Genomic DNA, 14,028 nt, shown 5'->3' with positions numbered 1-14,028 from the left:
TGTTCTGTTTTTAGGAAGGTGGGGTGATATACACAGATTGGAAAATGGAAAGAGACTCTGAAACTGGCCGGTTGATGGGTAAGTTTTGAGGATTGCTCTGTTATGAGTTACTCATTTTTCTGAAGCGCTGAGTAACCCAGGCCTTGCTGCTGAGAAGGCAGGGCATATAAGGTCTTGTGTCTGTCCTTCTCATTCAAAGTGAGGCCCTTGGACCTCAGAGAGCCCGTGGGAGATGCAGAGTGCTGGACCCTACCCCAGGCCTGCCGAATCTGAATCTGGATTTTTAATAAGATTCATCTGGTGATTGCAGACCTGAAACTGATTTTCTGCTTTTCATTCATTTCAAATTCCATGATTTAAAAGTTGTACTCAAAATTATATACTGGAGATAATGAAATACATTCAGCTACTTTTATGATTATTCACATTTCTGTTTATTCAATAATTAATGAGTATTAATTGTGCATGTACTGCATGCACACGGCAGCTGTCTCCACTATACCACTGGGACACAAGTTGAGACTGTGATGCCATGACTTTGTTATGCATTGGTAAACTCTGGTTCTTCCTGGTCTCAGAAATTTTCTTGGGGCCTTACTATGGAACTAGCTTCCTAAACTGCTTTTGAGGCAGACCCTGACACACAGATTTAGTTATTTATTTTAAATTTTATTCCATTTATAGAATAACCAATGACAACAAACTTAAAAACCAAGAGCTTTATGTTTGAAACTCACTAATGTTGTTTGTACTCTTTTTTTTTTTTTTTTTGAGAGAGAGAGAGAGAGAGAGACAGAATGACAGTGGAGCCCAACATTGGACTTGATCTCAAGACCCTGAGATCATGAATCTGAGCCAAAATCAAGAGTCGGATGCTTAATTGACTAAGCCACTCAGGCACCCCTTGTTCTTTCTTTCTTATTTTCATTCATTCATCATTATTGAGAATCTGTTCTGTGCCAGGCACTGGGGATATAAAGATAAACAAGATATTATCCTCCCCCAAAGGAATTCCATGATCTATTAGAAAATTCAAACACAGAAACAAATGATAACATTACATTGTCTTTAGTGCTATGGCTAGAGGCAAATACAAAGTGACATGGGAAACCAGGAAGGGACCGACTCTCTTAAGTTAGTAAGAAAGGGCCCTACTGAAGAGAGATACAGTTGAGCTGGGTCTTGAAGAGTGGATTGCAATTTTCTGATTGGAGAAAGACCTATCAGGTGGAAGAAGTAATACATGCAAAATCATGGAAACCCCAAACAGCAGTAGACAATTAAGAAACAGGGAGATCCCTTAGCCAAAATATAGCAATAGAGAGGGCAGCAGGAGAGGTCCCAGGAAGGATAATTGGGTCCAGATGGCTAAGAGCCTTGAGTGCCTACTAAGCTTTGAACCTTATTCTAGTCCCACCAGTATAATCAGAATATCACTCTGGCAGGAGAGCAGGGGCTGGATGAATTTACTGGTGGGACTTACAATGGAAGTAGGTTGACCACTTACAATAGTTTAGATGAGAAATGGAGAGGACTGAGTATAGCCATGGTAACAAGGATGTACAGCAGAGGAAATATGAGTGAGACTTAGCAGTCAACATGTCCAGACTTTATGACCAATGGGATGTAGCTTGGTATGGACGGATAAGAGCTGCTTTTAATTTCTTGGCATTTAGTTCATTGCAAAAAAAGAGGGGGGGAGGTGGAGAAATAGCTTTAACCGCTTACTAAAAGGATACCTTGGGATCCCTGGGTGGCACAGCGGTTTAGCGCCTGCCTTTGGCCCAGGGCGCGATCCTGGAGACCCAGGATCAAATCCCACGTCGGGCTCCCAGTGCATGGAGCCTGCTGCCTGTGTCTCTGCCTCTCTTTCTCTCTCTCACTGTGTGCCTATCATAAATAAAAAATAAAATAAAAATTTAAAAAAAATTTAAAAGGATACCTTAAAATCATCATAATACTTTAAAATACTTTAAAATCATCAGTCAAACATTTTGTAATATGGAAACCCAAACAACACTGTTATTCCCATTGGATAATGGTTGAAGTTCAGAGAAGTCCATGTTTAGACCCTCTAACCTATGCACTGCTTGCCCTAATTATATCCATGAACTGGCAGTGTTTTCCCTGAGAGCTACCAGTCTAATGTTTTTCACAAACACCATGAAGTATACCTGAGTAAAGATGAGGTGATTATTGGGACCCAATCCTTCTTGATTTCCTAGGGACACCATGTTCTTATTAACAACAAGGCAGGAGGAAGAATTTCCTCTTCTAAGAAAATTCAGATTACCCTGAATGAGATACATGTGATAAGGCCAAATCAAGCAAAATTTCCAGATGATCTAAGTGACAACCCAAGAAATGAAGGCTGAGTGATGACAATTGACATAATTATTTCATGTACTCTACTCACAGATCGGCGTATGCCATGTGTCATGCATTCTTCCAAGTACTTTCCATGGATTAGCTCATTCAATCCTCATGGCAACCCTAGGGGGTAGCTACCAGCATTGCCAGGGTTTTAACCTAGGCAGTCTGCTCTTAATCACATCACTATAATGAATCCTGCATTAGATAATCATTCTGGAAACTACTTTGTTTATTATAACTTTCTCATGGCAACTTGGCCTGAGGCCTCTGGTACTCTGTTTAATAACTTAAGGACAGCTCTATTCATTGCTAGATGGAATTAAAGGTCCTTAAAAGGACAAAGGGAAGGAAAAGATATGGGTTGAGAATATTTAACATGTTACTGTAAAGTACAAATTTTGGTAATTGTCAATCTTGCTATGATTGGTAATCATCACATTTGCAGAAGGCTTCCAGACTCATGGATGGCCCTGCTGCCCAGAGTGAGGTGGTATCTGGGGAAGCCCCACTATGGGAAGATAAAACCAGGCTCTGGTTTTATCAAGAGCAGCAACAAGAAGATAGCTGCTAGTTTCCAGGGTTTTCCTGACTTCCCAAGAATCTTCCAGATTGCTTCAAGATGGCCTTAGAAGTATGTCTCCTATGCTATCTTCAGGATGGGCCTAATTGGAGGAAAACTGGTCTTTTTTTTTTTTTTAATCCAGAAAAGCTACCTTTAAATTTTTTATTTTTACTTTTCATAAAATTTTAAATTGTGGTAAAATATACATAAATGTAAATTTTACCATCTTAACCATTTTTTAAGTGTATAATTCAATACAATTAAGTACATTTGCATTGTTGTACAACCCATCTCCAGGATAGTGTCCATTTTGCAAAACTGAAACTCTGCACCCATTTAACAATAGCTCCCTGTTCCACTCTCCTCTCAGCATCTGGCAACCACCATTTACTTTATATCTCTATGAATGTGACTACTGTAGATAATGTCATATAAGTGGAATCATACAGTATTTGTTTTCTTGTGATGGACTTCTCTGCCTTAACATCATATCCTCAGGTTTCACCCATGTTGTAGAATTTGTCAGAATTTTCTTCCTTTCAAAGGATGAATAATATTCCATTGTAGGTATATCACATTTTGCTTATTCCCTCTTTGATAAACACTTGGGTTGCTTCCAAATAATGCTGCTGTGAATATGGGTGGACAAATATCTCTTTGAAACTCTACTTTAGGAGCTATCTGCAAGGTTTAGTAGGTGGGTTTTTTTTTTTTTTTTTCTGCTTAATGTCTCATTGGGATTCTAAGAGGGAAAAACAATCCAACTTTTACACAGCTATCAATATGACGGAATTCACAATAAGTTCATGGTTTGGGTATAAGGTAGCCAGACGCATGGTTTGACCTAGATAGGACATATCTTTATGGCCATCCCTTAGGTGGGTGTGGGCAGCAAGGAGTAGGGAACAGCTAGCCCTGCAGTCATGTCTGGAGGAGAGAAGACCTAATCAATGGTAGGGTAGAAAGCCTAAGGAAAAGGAGGACTCGAGACCTGGAACAGAGACTAAGGAGAGCTCTTGATCTTAACACCCAAATCTGCCTCCCCCTAGTCTTCCCAGTTGCAATAAATGGAAACTTCATGGAGTCAGTTGCTCCTACCAGAAACCTATCATTCTCAGCCCTCCTGTTGAAGGCATCTGTTAGTCTTGTCAATTCCAGCTTGCAAATACTTCTCGATCATCTACTTTTGTCCATTGTAACTTCAACCAAGGTACCATGCTCTCTCACCAGAACTACCTCCTACAGTGTCCCTTCTTTTCTTTTACCTGTCTTGAACTCATTCTCTTCACAGCAGTCAGAGAATCATTAGGAATCAGATTGTCTTCTGGGCCTAAAGGACTCATGGAAACACATCATGTGTAGTATATAATTTAAAATCCTTTCCTACAAGGGCCTGTGTATCTGGACCCTCCCTGGTCCCCACTTGTTTCATATGCCTCATGCTGGGATTACCAGACTTTGGTCTTCCTCAAATTTATAAAGGCACTAAGCACTTCTCCCCACAGGAGTTTGGTGTGTGTTGTTCCATCTGGAATACTCTTCCACACTAAAATCTTCCCATACCAAAATGCTACCAAGAACTATATGGCTCATCTTCAGAGAAGACTTTCCTGACCATTTGGTCTAAATTATGGATATAATTTTTTTCCTACCATAACACATTTAACATTTTTTATTATGTACTTTGGGATTTGTTTATTGGATATTGGATATTCTTTATTGAGTATCTGTCTTTCCCATTAGACTGTAAGCTTCATGAGGGCAGGATCATGTTCATTTATTAACCATTGTTTACTCATCATCTACAGTACCTATAGGTACATAGGGGTAATCCACAAATATTTTTTGACCAACCGAGTTAAAGAATAAGTAACTGAATAAGAACATGAAGTATTCCTTTGAGCTGGAAAAATGGACTTGATGAAAATCCCCTGGACTTCTCATAAAAAGAGGAAGAGCAGTCCCTTGACAGATCCATTTACCCCAACTGACCTCTTATTGTCTACACTTAGATCCCATTAATTAGGACCTGACTGTCCACTGGAAGTCTGCCCATTCTTCATGCAGGAATGTAAATACTATTATTAAAGATGAAATGATCTTTTCCATCCCAACAGCAAAAAAGCCAGTTAACCTCTACACTGTCCATGATGGAGCTGTCCACACTGTTCAGAGGTCACCTTTTTACAAGGACATTGTCCTCACCATTGGGGGGTGGAATGTGGCCATCTGGAAAGAAGGTATTTCGGTAAGTCGCCTGATAAATGGAGGAGTGGGTGTGTGGTCCTTTGTTACTGAGAAAGACAATGGGAATAACAGACTGTTCTGACATAACAGTGCCTCGGGGACACTTTTTAGAGAAATTAGAACAGATGGCCTGGGTTCCAATTTGTCTGCAGAACCACTGTAAGCCTTTTGAAAACACACCATTTGCCTTTCTTTCCTGAGGGAAGGAAACAATATTTACATGTTTCTTCTCTAAGACCTAACAGTCTTCTCTTCAAAATGCATAGTGGGCCGTTGATTTGCTTTATGTTTTTTCCCTCCCCTTAAAATACACGATAGGATGCTAGTTACTGTATGAAGTCCAAGGAGAAACACTGGGTCTGTCACCTTTGCTTCTGCACCAGGAATGTGTCCACAGATTCAGAAAGTGGAAATAAGAAGGCTAAGGGGTCCGTTACCGGGAGACCAGAGACATGCATGGACCACAGTGAGGCAGTGCCAGAACTCTGGTAGTCAGGATTAGGAGAGGGCCTGATTCCAGGCAAATAGAAACTAAACTGCCAAAAACTGGAAGACTATTAAAATCCAGTAAAGTGGGCAGCCCGGGTGGCTCAACAGTTTAGCACTGCCTTCAGTCCAGGGCCTGATCCTGAGACCTGGGATGGAGTCCCATATCGGGCTCCCTGCATGGAGCCTGCAGGCTCCATGGAGCCTCCCTCTGCCTGTGTCTCTGACTCTCTCTCTGTGTCTCCCATGAATAAATAAAATCTATAAATAAATAAATAAATAAATAAATAAATAAATAAATAAATAACCCAGTAAAGTAACGGTGTGGGGAAATCATCATGACAGGTCCCATTGGTGTGCAATTTAAGATTATCAAAATCTGAAATATAATTCGTAAATCTACTTCATAGCTCTGATACATATATTCTTTGAAAAAATAATATATAATGTGTATATTTATATATATATATAACATATATATGAATTCTTTGGATAAAATGAATAAACATATACATATATTCTTTAATAAAAACTATATGTTATTTAAATAAAGTGATAAAATATACATATACATATATATATATATTCTTTGACCTAGCACTTTTACTTCTGAGACTCTGACACAAATATTTGTGTGAATATGTATATGAGCTTGTCATTGAAACAACTGGAAAGTACTTAAAGTGCCCATCCACAAAAGGACGTCTACTTTATACCAATGTACTTCTGTATGTTCAATTTTTTTTTTTTTTTACAGTGAGTAGGTATCAGTTTTGTTGTTAAAGAAAAAGAAAATTAGGCAAGATTGTCCATAGACTATCTAGGGCTCAAGTACCTGGTTATCCACAGAAATGGAAGGAGCTGGGCAAGGTGGGTAAGAACAGGATAAGGAGTCCATGAATCTTTGTTCCCCACAGGGAAGTTTCTTATGCATGTCTCAGAGGGTAGGAAACAGCTCCACAGTTTAGTTCAGTCTCTGCAGATATAAGTAGATAAATGAGAACACCTCATTGTCAGGTTGGAGCATGACAGTAAGAAAGCACATTCTGATCTTTTCTGTCTATGAAAACCTCCCAAAGAGGGCAAATTACCCCATGGTAAAGAAAAGAGAAGATGATCTTGTCATGCTTTGCTGGTCTAAAATCTCTTCCAAACAATATTTATAAGCCATTGGATGCAGCTCACAGCTGGAATTGACTTTTTATTTGCTTTTTTCCTGGCTGCCAGAGTTGTCTCCATGGGAAATAGACATATGTCAGCAAAATAAAGGAATAGCGAAAAATTTCCTTATAATCTTACCTTCTCTAACAGCCACCAATCTCCAGCTCGACTGCATGATTTGATCCTTTCTAAAAGGCAACTAAAATAAGAAAAAAATGTTATAAAAAACACACAGGAAAGAAAAGGGTTAGCATTATATAAAATCCTACAAGAAAAAGAATCAAGCTTCAGAGTGGGCATAATTATGCTGTTCCACGATCATAGCCATCTGATTTGTACTTACACAAAATCATTGTGAATACACCTCCAATAATAGTTTTCACGTGTTCTTTTAAAATTTGTTTAAAGACCGGACCCCTCCTTCAGTCATCCTGTGCACCAAAAAAGTATACCGCAGGCCACTGGTCCCTGACAAGGCCTGGAGTTTTCTATATTGGCCGAGAAGATGGATACATCGATATCTGGGACCTTCTGGAGAAAACTCATGAGCCAGCCCAGTCACAAAACATCTGCATAACTATGATCACCTACATCAAACCCTGGACCTTTTCTGGTGTGTTAATTCTAATTAAATGACCTAAGTTATTTTGCTTTTTTGGGGTAACTCAGGAACATTTTTACATTCATCTGGAAAGTTTCTAATATTTTTTTCTCAAGTTTTTGTTTTTCTGCCCATCTCATCCCATCCTTTCTCTTCCCTTTCTTCCCCTTCCTTCTTGCAGTCAAACTTTGGATATAATCTGAGATTCTCTCATTATTTTCCTTATTGACAATTATTTCTGAGGCATGGTTAGTATAAGCAGAGGCTGATTTTGAACCACAAAATGAAAAGCATCCTTTCATCTTCTCCAGGTCAGATAGGGTGATCCCTAAATCTTTGCTGCCCTTTGCTGCTGCTTTTCCAAATAGAATAGTTCTTGTATCTTTAATTTTTAATTATGCCACAAATTTTCAATATTTTGTCATTTTTATGGCTTTTCCCTGGACAGTATCAAGCCATCCTTTTTATGAGATCAAATGACTCTCTGGGGTCATTTACCTATTTAAACCTCTAACTTTTGAACTAATTATGAGGAAAAACAACATATAACAAAGCAAGGAGAAATTCAAGGATGTGTTCTTGAAAAAGTGATTTATATCCTTTGTCCCAATTTCTCTGTTTTACCCAAGCCACTACTTTCCATATAAACGGAGTATATTTCCTTCTTTTAAAAGAAGTTTCTTAGGGTGCCTGCGTGGCTCAATCAATTAGTGTCTGCCTTTGGCTTATGTCATGATCTTAGGGTCCTGGGATCAAGTCCCAAGTTGGGCTCCCTGCTCAGTGAGGAGCCTGCTTCCCCCTCTCCCTCTCCCTCGTCCTTTCCCATTCCCTGCTCATGCTCACTCTCTATGTGTCAAATAAATAAAATCTTAAAAAAAAGTTTCCCTTTGTTTCCAAAGGTATGCAGGCATGAAATTGTCTTTCTACCCATATTCTCTCAGAAACATTATGTTTAGAAATTCAGTCTTCAGAATTTCTGGAGTCTCACAGTCTCACTACCGCTTAACCATTATGTGTCACCAAGTGTGGTTTTTTTTCCACCTTTGCTACAAAACATTGCTTTTGTATACATCAGGGATTATGAATCTAAAACTTAACAATTTAAACCAAATCTTCTGCAACCAAGAAAAAGAAAAAAACCACATATGATAAGAGAAAATTAAAATTCTTAAACACATTTTGTGTTTTATGTCTATTTTCAATGATCAAAAGAAGCTATCTGATAATAAGAAAACTGGTTCTGGCTGTGTCTTTGAAATTCATTTGGATAATGGTATCCCTCAGCCCTTACTGAGTACCTGTGGTGGAAATTGGTTTCATGATTTTTCTTTGAAAACCTTTGCATGTGTTATCCCCACTTTCTTATCAAGTCTGCGCAGCAGCCCAGGCACACAGAGGGTCAGCTTCACTAGGAGTCACTCCTTACATGAGCACCAAAAAGATAAGAGTTGGGGGGGATAGAGAGGCCAACAAAAGTTCAGGGTCTTGGCTTTCACTTCATCTACTGGAAAAGATGATTTTTATATGTTAATATTGTCCTCAGTCATGAATGTCTGATGAAGATGCCAAGCCTATTGTAACTGCAGCAGGTCTTTTGGGAAACCACAAAACAAAAACACATTTCATGTTTAACCTCCAGGATGACTTTCTGCTTTCTCTCCCATTTTTTGGATCTTTCAGCAAAGCAGCAATTTATAGCCATAGCTGATTATTATGGAACACTGCATATATTGGAAATTCCTTGGACATTAAGTCACCCTTCCACCAATGAGGTTAGTAACTTTTGGCTCTGAGGATTTATGCGACCAGATATTGCTGAGGCATGTTGTAAAAATGTGTTCAGAAATGACAGCATTTTTGCTCTGTAAGAAAACAAAAGAATCATACAATCCTAAATAAGGGAGTGTGTTTCTGTTGTAGGAGTTAAATAGCTTGAAACCATAAAAATAAAAACAAAAACAAAAACACCCAAATGTGATGAGAGAGAGGGCAAGTAAATGAAGCCCAGATTAAGAAAAGAATTGACTTGTGGATTCATAACATGGTATTTTCAGGTTGTAACTGAAGCATAGGACTCCTTTCAAATCCTCCAGGTGACCAGGAACTCAGCTCCACTTCCAGTCCCTTTAGGGTTTACACTGATCTCCTTATCTGGGTTTTCCAAGTGTGATTAATGATATGATACTTTCCTCAGGCTTAGAAGTGAAAAGCAAGAAAAGGGAAAAAAGCCATCCCTGAGTATTTCTTCTACAAAATTGTCTTTTTTTTTTTTTTTTTTTTTCCGCTCTCCTTCCATCCCCATTCCTTTCATGGAATCCTTCAATTTGTAGGGCCCTGAACCTTAGCACAGTAACCCTCACATGGAGCTAGCTCCTCTAGTAGTGGGCCTGTGGGTGGTATCTCAAAGCAGGTAAGCCAGCTAATGAATTATGGGCAGCAGAAATTCTTCTAGAGCCTTGTGAAGAATATGGAGCCTTCCATGTGGGCTCCCCTCTCAAGGGCCTGTGCTTCTAACAGGTATCAAGCATGAACTACTACTTCGAAAGAGAAGTCAAGCATCTGGAATATATAGAACAACGCAAGAAAATTCGCGACCAAGAAAAGAAGGAAATGGAGCTGGAGCTTGAGAAAAAGAAAACTGTAAGTGATTTTTTTCAGAAACAAAAGTCGTTGCCTTCCTCTGACTCCAGTGGAAATATGCATAGTTTTAATAGGAAAATTATGCCTTTTCACATTCTTCTCTTGTTCTTATGGCAGTCAAGAGGGTATTTCTCTCATTTCCTAGCTTACCGTGAGCAACAACTATCAATTGGACCATGAGCAACAACTATCAACTGGACACCTATCTAGATTCTATCCAACTTAACTTTCTGAAGTTTTCCATAATTTCAAAGTCCTTTAGATACAAAGTCACCTGAATATCATTCATAGATACAACAATTCAAAATTTGGAATCTTTCTTTGCATAGAATTTTAACATCTAGTGAATAATACCTTAAACCAGGTAGCACATGGGACACCTAGCTGGCTCAGTCCACAGAGCATCTGATGCCTGATCTCGGAGTAGCTGAGTTTGAGCCCCACTCAAACTTAGGTGTAGAGATTACTTTTTTAAAAATTAAAAAAAAAAAAAGAAAGAAAGAAAAACAGGCAGTGCAAAATGAATGGGATATAGAAACAAGACACATGGGCTCAAATCCCAACTCCACCCACCACTACTAGCAGCAGGACCTGGGGCAGGCCTCATATCAGTGCTGAGCTTCAGTTCTTGTCTTTAAAATGGGAATACTGATAACTACCTTCCAGGATTAGGCTGTCAGTTCAGTAGCCTGACAAATGGTAGCCCTTAGTAAATGGGAACTAGGATGTAGGCAGATAGATAGGAACTTAATATAACATCCGCAAGCTATAAAATTGGAGACAGAGGAAAAGTTGGTAGAGGGCACATCCTTCGACCAGACAGGTACCTATAACTCTGGAGTTCTTCACCTTCCTGGTTCCTAGCCTCCATTTGCTAGGAACCCTGTTCACTGTGGGTCTTCCTGGCCCACAGGAATCAGGGCCTTTAAATATGCTATGAACTCGGCTCTTCTCTCTCTCTCCACAGAGATCTCCTCATTTCTACTTCTCTACATTTCTATCCCACATTTCTACTTCTCTCTTGCTCATTCCCTTTTGAGGCCATTGTCCCTAGCAATTTCACCACTGGTCCCGTTTATAAATTCCTTATAGCCAAATATATAATCTCCTCCAATACAATTATGCATATAAAACCCTAGGTCTCTGTTAGAAGCATGAGCATGTGGAAATTTTAATGTCTACATTGTCACTTAGTGATAGGTACATATTAGTGTAATAAAGTCAAAGGGCCTCATTTCAAAAACATTGTTTAGTGGCGACAAGGTATAAAAGAATACCAACCAATTAACTTTTCATCGTTTTCCCTGCTCAAAAAAATTGGTCTCGGTCTGTTCTTTTGCACATTCACAAATGCTGGTTGAAATTCTGTGGTGGGAGATAACCTGACACCCTTCCTTTATGCCCGCAATTACCCATGATTATTGTGAGTGTTTAAATACAACAGTGACGGCTCCTAATTATCCACATCAGTGGAAGCAAGTAGACTTGTGGGAAAATCCAAAAATTATTTGCCTATGAAATGCTTTTAAAACACCTGAATATTATAATAATCATATCTTGAAATTGTATCATGTGCTTGAGTCTCCCAACTTCTTCCTGTAGCTTCATTTCCATTTGAGATAGTGCCCTCTTTAACGTAGAGCTACTGCTTCTCAAATTTTCTCTGGAATTAGACTGGGGATAAGCGAATAGATCTAAAAGGGCTTCTCTGTTACATTTAGAACATGAAAAGCATCACCAAGGAAAAACAACTAATGTTAGTGAGAAATATCGTCTAAGGAGCAACTGCTGATGAAAGGGAAAATGGGAGCAAACTAACAACCTCAGAGGGGGCGTAGTGGAGATTAAATGAGTTAAAATATTTACAGCACTCAGCCAGTAGCTGGCACATGGAGAATGGTAGTAAGCATTCACTATTATTATTACAGAAGGCAGGGGAGGATCACACATCCATCCAGCAAGGCTGGTCTTCACAAGCACCCTGCAGTTGCCAGGGTAATTAGGCTGTACACATCAACCGACGCATCCAAAGGAAACTATACACCTATCTCTTTGCAAACATTGAGTCTGGAACAGCCTGTTTCTTGAAAAATAATAGTAATTACAGCTCTAACAGCACATGAAATGGGAGTTCTTCTAACTGGAATTTCAGCTGGAGACCCAAAGCTGGAAATAGTAGGAGTTACCGTCTGATCCATAAGCTATGCCATCTAAATAGGACTTAGGAGAGGGAGGAATTCAAAAGAATTCTGTAACCCCTAGTCAATTATCCATACTCCAGGCTACACAAGGGAGATAAGAATTATGAGGAAGACTAGAAGAAGGTTTTTTTGTTTTGTTTTGTTTTTGTTTTTTGTTTTTTGTTTTTAATAAAGAGGTGTCAAAGGGCCATGTATTTCCCACTTGCCAGTTCTGTAAAACCAGACTCCCTGAGGAAATCTTCCTGGACCACTGCTAGAGAAGGATCGCTGGCCAGGAAAAACAGCCAGCCTCTTAACATCTGGCAGGCCTCATGAGCCACAGAAATCTGCACACACCTCTTGATTCCAGAACCAGCAGCCACTCTCCTCCCTGTGCCAGACATGCCCTCCTGCCCTTGGCCTTCCTGCAAAGCCCTCCCATGGGGCAGTGGCGAGGCAAATGCTCCAAAGCAGCTCCTTCTTACCTCTGGTATTTCTAGGTGTCAGTGCTTTATTTGGATAATTTGGCTTTTCCTCCTAGAAAACGTATCAGAAGTCAAAAGAACAGCTGGAGGCTGAATTGAAAATGGACTATGAGAGTTACTTAGAACTGGAAGAGACCACCCTCATCAACCTTGGCTTCCTCAAAGTGGCAGAGAAGATGTCATTCATGGACTTGTAGAAAGATTTCCACAAGGGTGTTCTGGGGACTTTGTAGGACTTTCTTTTTATTTGTTATTTTTTAGATAAGATGAAATAAGATAAGACAAACTCAGCATCAAGTAGGTTTACTTACAAATATTAGCCTTTTATTTCACTGCTATTAAAACTTGATTTATGGGATCCCTGGGTGGCGCAGTGGTTTAGTGCCTGCCTTTGGCCCAGGGCGCGATCCTGGAGACGAATCCCACGTCAGGCTACCGGTGCATGGAGCCTGCTTCTCCCTCTGCCTGTGTCTCTGCCTCTCTCTCTCTCTCTCTCTGACTATCATAAAAAAAAAAAAAAATGTTTAAAAAAAATAAAACTTGATTTATAACAATAAGATCTGTTTTGATTTTGGATTGAATGTGTACTGAACTTTGTACTGAATATGAAGGTTACTAATAATGAAATTTTCATTTTCCTATATAATACAAAGCTGGAGACATCCCCTTCATCCCCAGCCCTAGGCATCTATTCAGAGCCCCTAATCCCAGAGAAAAGTGGAAATCGAACTTCATTCCCATTATCAGATTGCTTTGGGTTGCCCCTCCAAACAATGTCCCCCCCCCCACCTCCAGGGCCCCTGCACAGATTGCAGGGCTATGTGCTAAATAAAGTAGTAGTGAATCAAATCCAGGAATATATATATAAAGAAAGGATAATACAGGGGTGCCTGGGTGGCTCAGTGGTTGAGCATCTGCCTTTGGCTCAGGTCATGATACTGGGGTCCCAAGATTGAGGACCCTCATCAGGCTCCCTGCAGGGAGGCTGCTTCTCTCTCTGCCTCTCTCTCTCTGTGTCTCTCATAAATAAATAAGTATAATCAGAAAGAAAGAAAGAAAGAAAGAAAGAAAGAAAGAAAGAAAGAAAGAAAGAAAGAAAGAGAAAGAAAAGAAAAGAAAGGAAAGAAAGAAAGAAAGAAAGAAAGAAAGAAAGAAAGAAAGAAAGAAAGAAAGAAAGAAAGAAAGAAAGAAAGGAAAGAAAGAAAGAAAGGAAGGATAATACATAAAGATCATGTTGGGTTTACCTAGGGAATATCTTTCTTACAATAGAGAAGAAATCAATGACTGATTAAA

General features: G+C 39.4%; 1 protein-coding gene across 8 annotated transcripts in view; it reads left to right on the top strand.

The window, feature by feature from the left end:
• DNAI3 (dynein axonemal intermediate chain 3) overlaps window positions 1-14,028 on the top strand; it is an 80,326-nt gene that overhangs the window by 56,601 nt on the left and 9,697 nt on the right. For 5 of the 8 annotated variants that reach the window (XM_038541510.1, XM_038541503.1, XM_038541504.1 and 2 more), the window contains 6 exons: window positions 15-78; window positions 5,053-5,183; window positions 7,238-7,442; window positions 9,111-9,202; window positions 9,948-10,070; window positions 12,792-13,207. In XM_038541510.1, coding sequence (XP_038397438.1) covers window positions 15-78; window positions 5,053-5,183; window positions 7,238-7,442; window positions 9,111-9,202; window positions 9,948-10,070; window positions 12,792-12,932 — 756 coding nt within the window. In that variant the 3' untranslated portion in view covers window positions 12,933-13,207. Of the gene's footprint in view, window positions 1-14; window positions 79-5,052; window positions 5,184-7,237; window positions 7,443-9,110; window positions 9,203-9,947; window positions 10,071-10,215; window positions 10,590-12,791; window positions 13,208-14,028 lie in introns of those variants that run through there. The other 3 variants (XM_038541507.1, XM_038541509.1, XM_038541511.1) reach the window with 3 other exon arrangements.

The sequence above is a fragment of the Canis lupus genome, chromosome 6 (assembly GCF_011100685.1).
Source record: "Canis lupus familiaris isolate Mischka breed German Shepherd chromosome 6, alternate assembly UU_Cfam_GSD_1.0, whole genome shotgun sequence".
In the NCBI taxonomy this organism is placed as follows: domain Eukaryota; kingdom Metazoa; phylum Chordata; class Mammalia; order Carnivora; family Canidae; genus Canis; species Canis lupus.
The sequence above is the reverse complement of the archived record's forward strand: the minus strand, read 5'-3'. Positions and strand labels throughout refer to the sequence as shown.